This window comes from Pseudonaja textilis, chromosome Z, assembly GCF_049901715.1.
Source record: "Pseudonaja textilis isolate UNSWEBS1 chromosome Z, rPseTex1.2, whole genome shotgun sequence".
Taxonomy (NCBI): Eukaryota; Metazoa; Chordata; class Lepidosauria; order Squamata; family Elapidae; genus Pseudonaja; species Pseudonaja textilis.
In genome coordinates this window covers 102,169,716-102,170,485 of record NC_142008.1, presented here as the reverse complement: position 1 = coordinate 102,170,485, position 770 = coordinate 102,169,716, and the positions used below count along the sequence as shown (strand labels likewise).

The following is a 770-nucleotide window of genomic DNA, read 5'->3' as shown; positions in this document are numbered from 1 at the left end:
TTTCATAGCATTCAAAGCAACTTACTTTTGCTTTTGTCACTTCTGAATCCATGGGGTGGTTTGCCTTGAAGATTTTCTGAGCTTCCTGTTGTGGCCTGCAGAAGAGGATCAGATTAGTAATTCAGGTCCTATTTTCCTAGTCATCTATCCTGTTACATCAGGGGTGGGCAATTAATTTCTGTCGGGGGCCACATGGAAAGTCAGATCTGCGTTCGAGGGCCGAACCAATTTTATAAAAGGCCATTATAAAGGGCTCATTATAAAATGCAGCAAATTATATATAAGAATATTATATTTATATATATATATAATTTGCTATATATAATATAGCATATATATATATAATTTGCTGCATTTTATAATGGGCCTTTATAATATATATATATTTTATATATATATATATATATATATATTATATATATAATATATATATATATATATTATATATAAGAAAAAAAAACACCGTGGCTGCTCCTGCTACTACTTTCCACGTTTTCCAAACGCGAGTCCCAGGAGAGAACAAACAGCAAACCGCGCTCAGGGGCATCCAAGCCCACCTAAAGCTAGGCCGCTGCTGGTGGAGACTTGCCCTGCCTTGGTGCCCCATTTCCCGGCTCGGTCCTGCTCGGGCGGCACTTTAAAAACCCTCCTCGCATATGCGCCCGACGAGCTGCTCACCACGACGGTGGCTCCCAGCACCCGAGCAACTTCCCAGCAATTTGCGGCTTGCTTTTTCCTCTTGGCACTCGCGCCTGGCCCCGAGCCGCGTG

General features: G+C 41.8%; 1 protein-coding gene across 1 annotated transcript in view; it reads right to left on the bottom strand.

Annotated features, from left to right (window-relative positions):
* Nucleotides 1-770, bottom strand: part of AP2A1 (adaptor related protein complex 2 subunit alpha 1) — a 41,729-nt gene that overhangs the window by 1,978 nt on the left and 38,981 nt on the right. Inside the window, 1 exon segment of the mRNA XM_087917053.1 lies at nucleotides 26-95. Within this exon segment, the coding sequence (XP_087773179.1) occupies nucleotides 26-95 (70 nt within the window).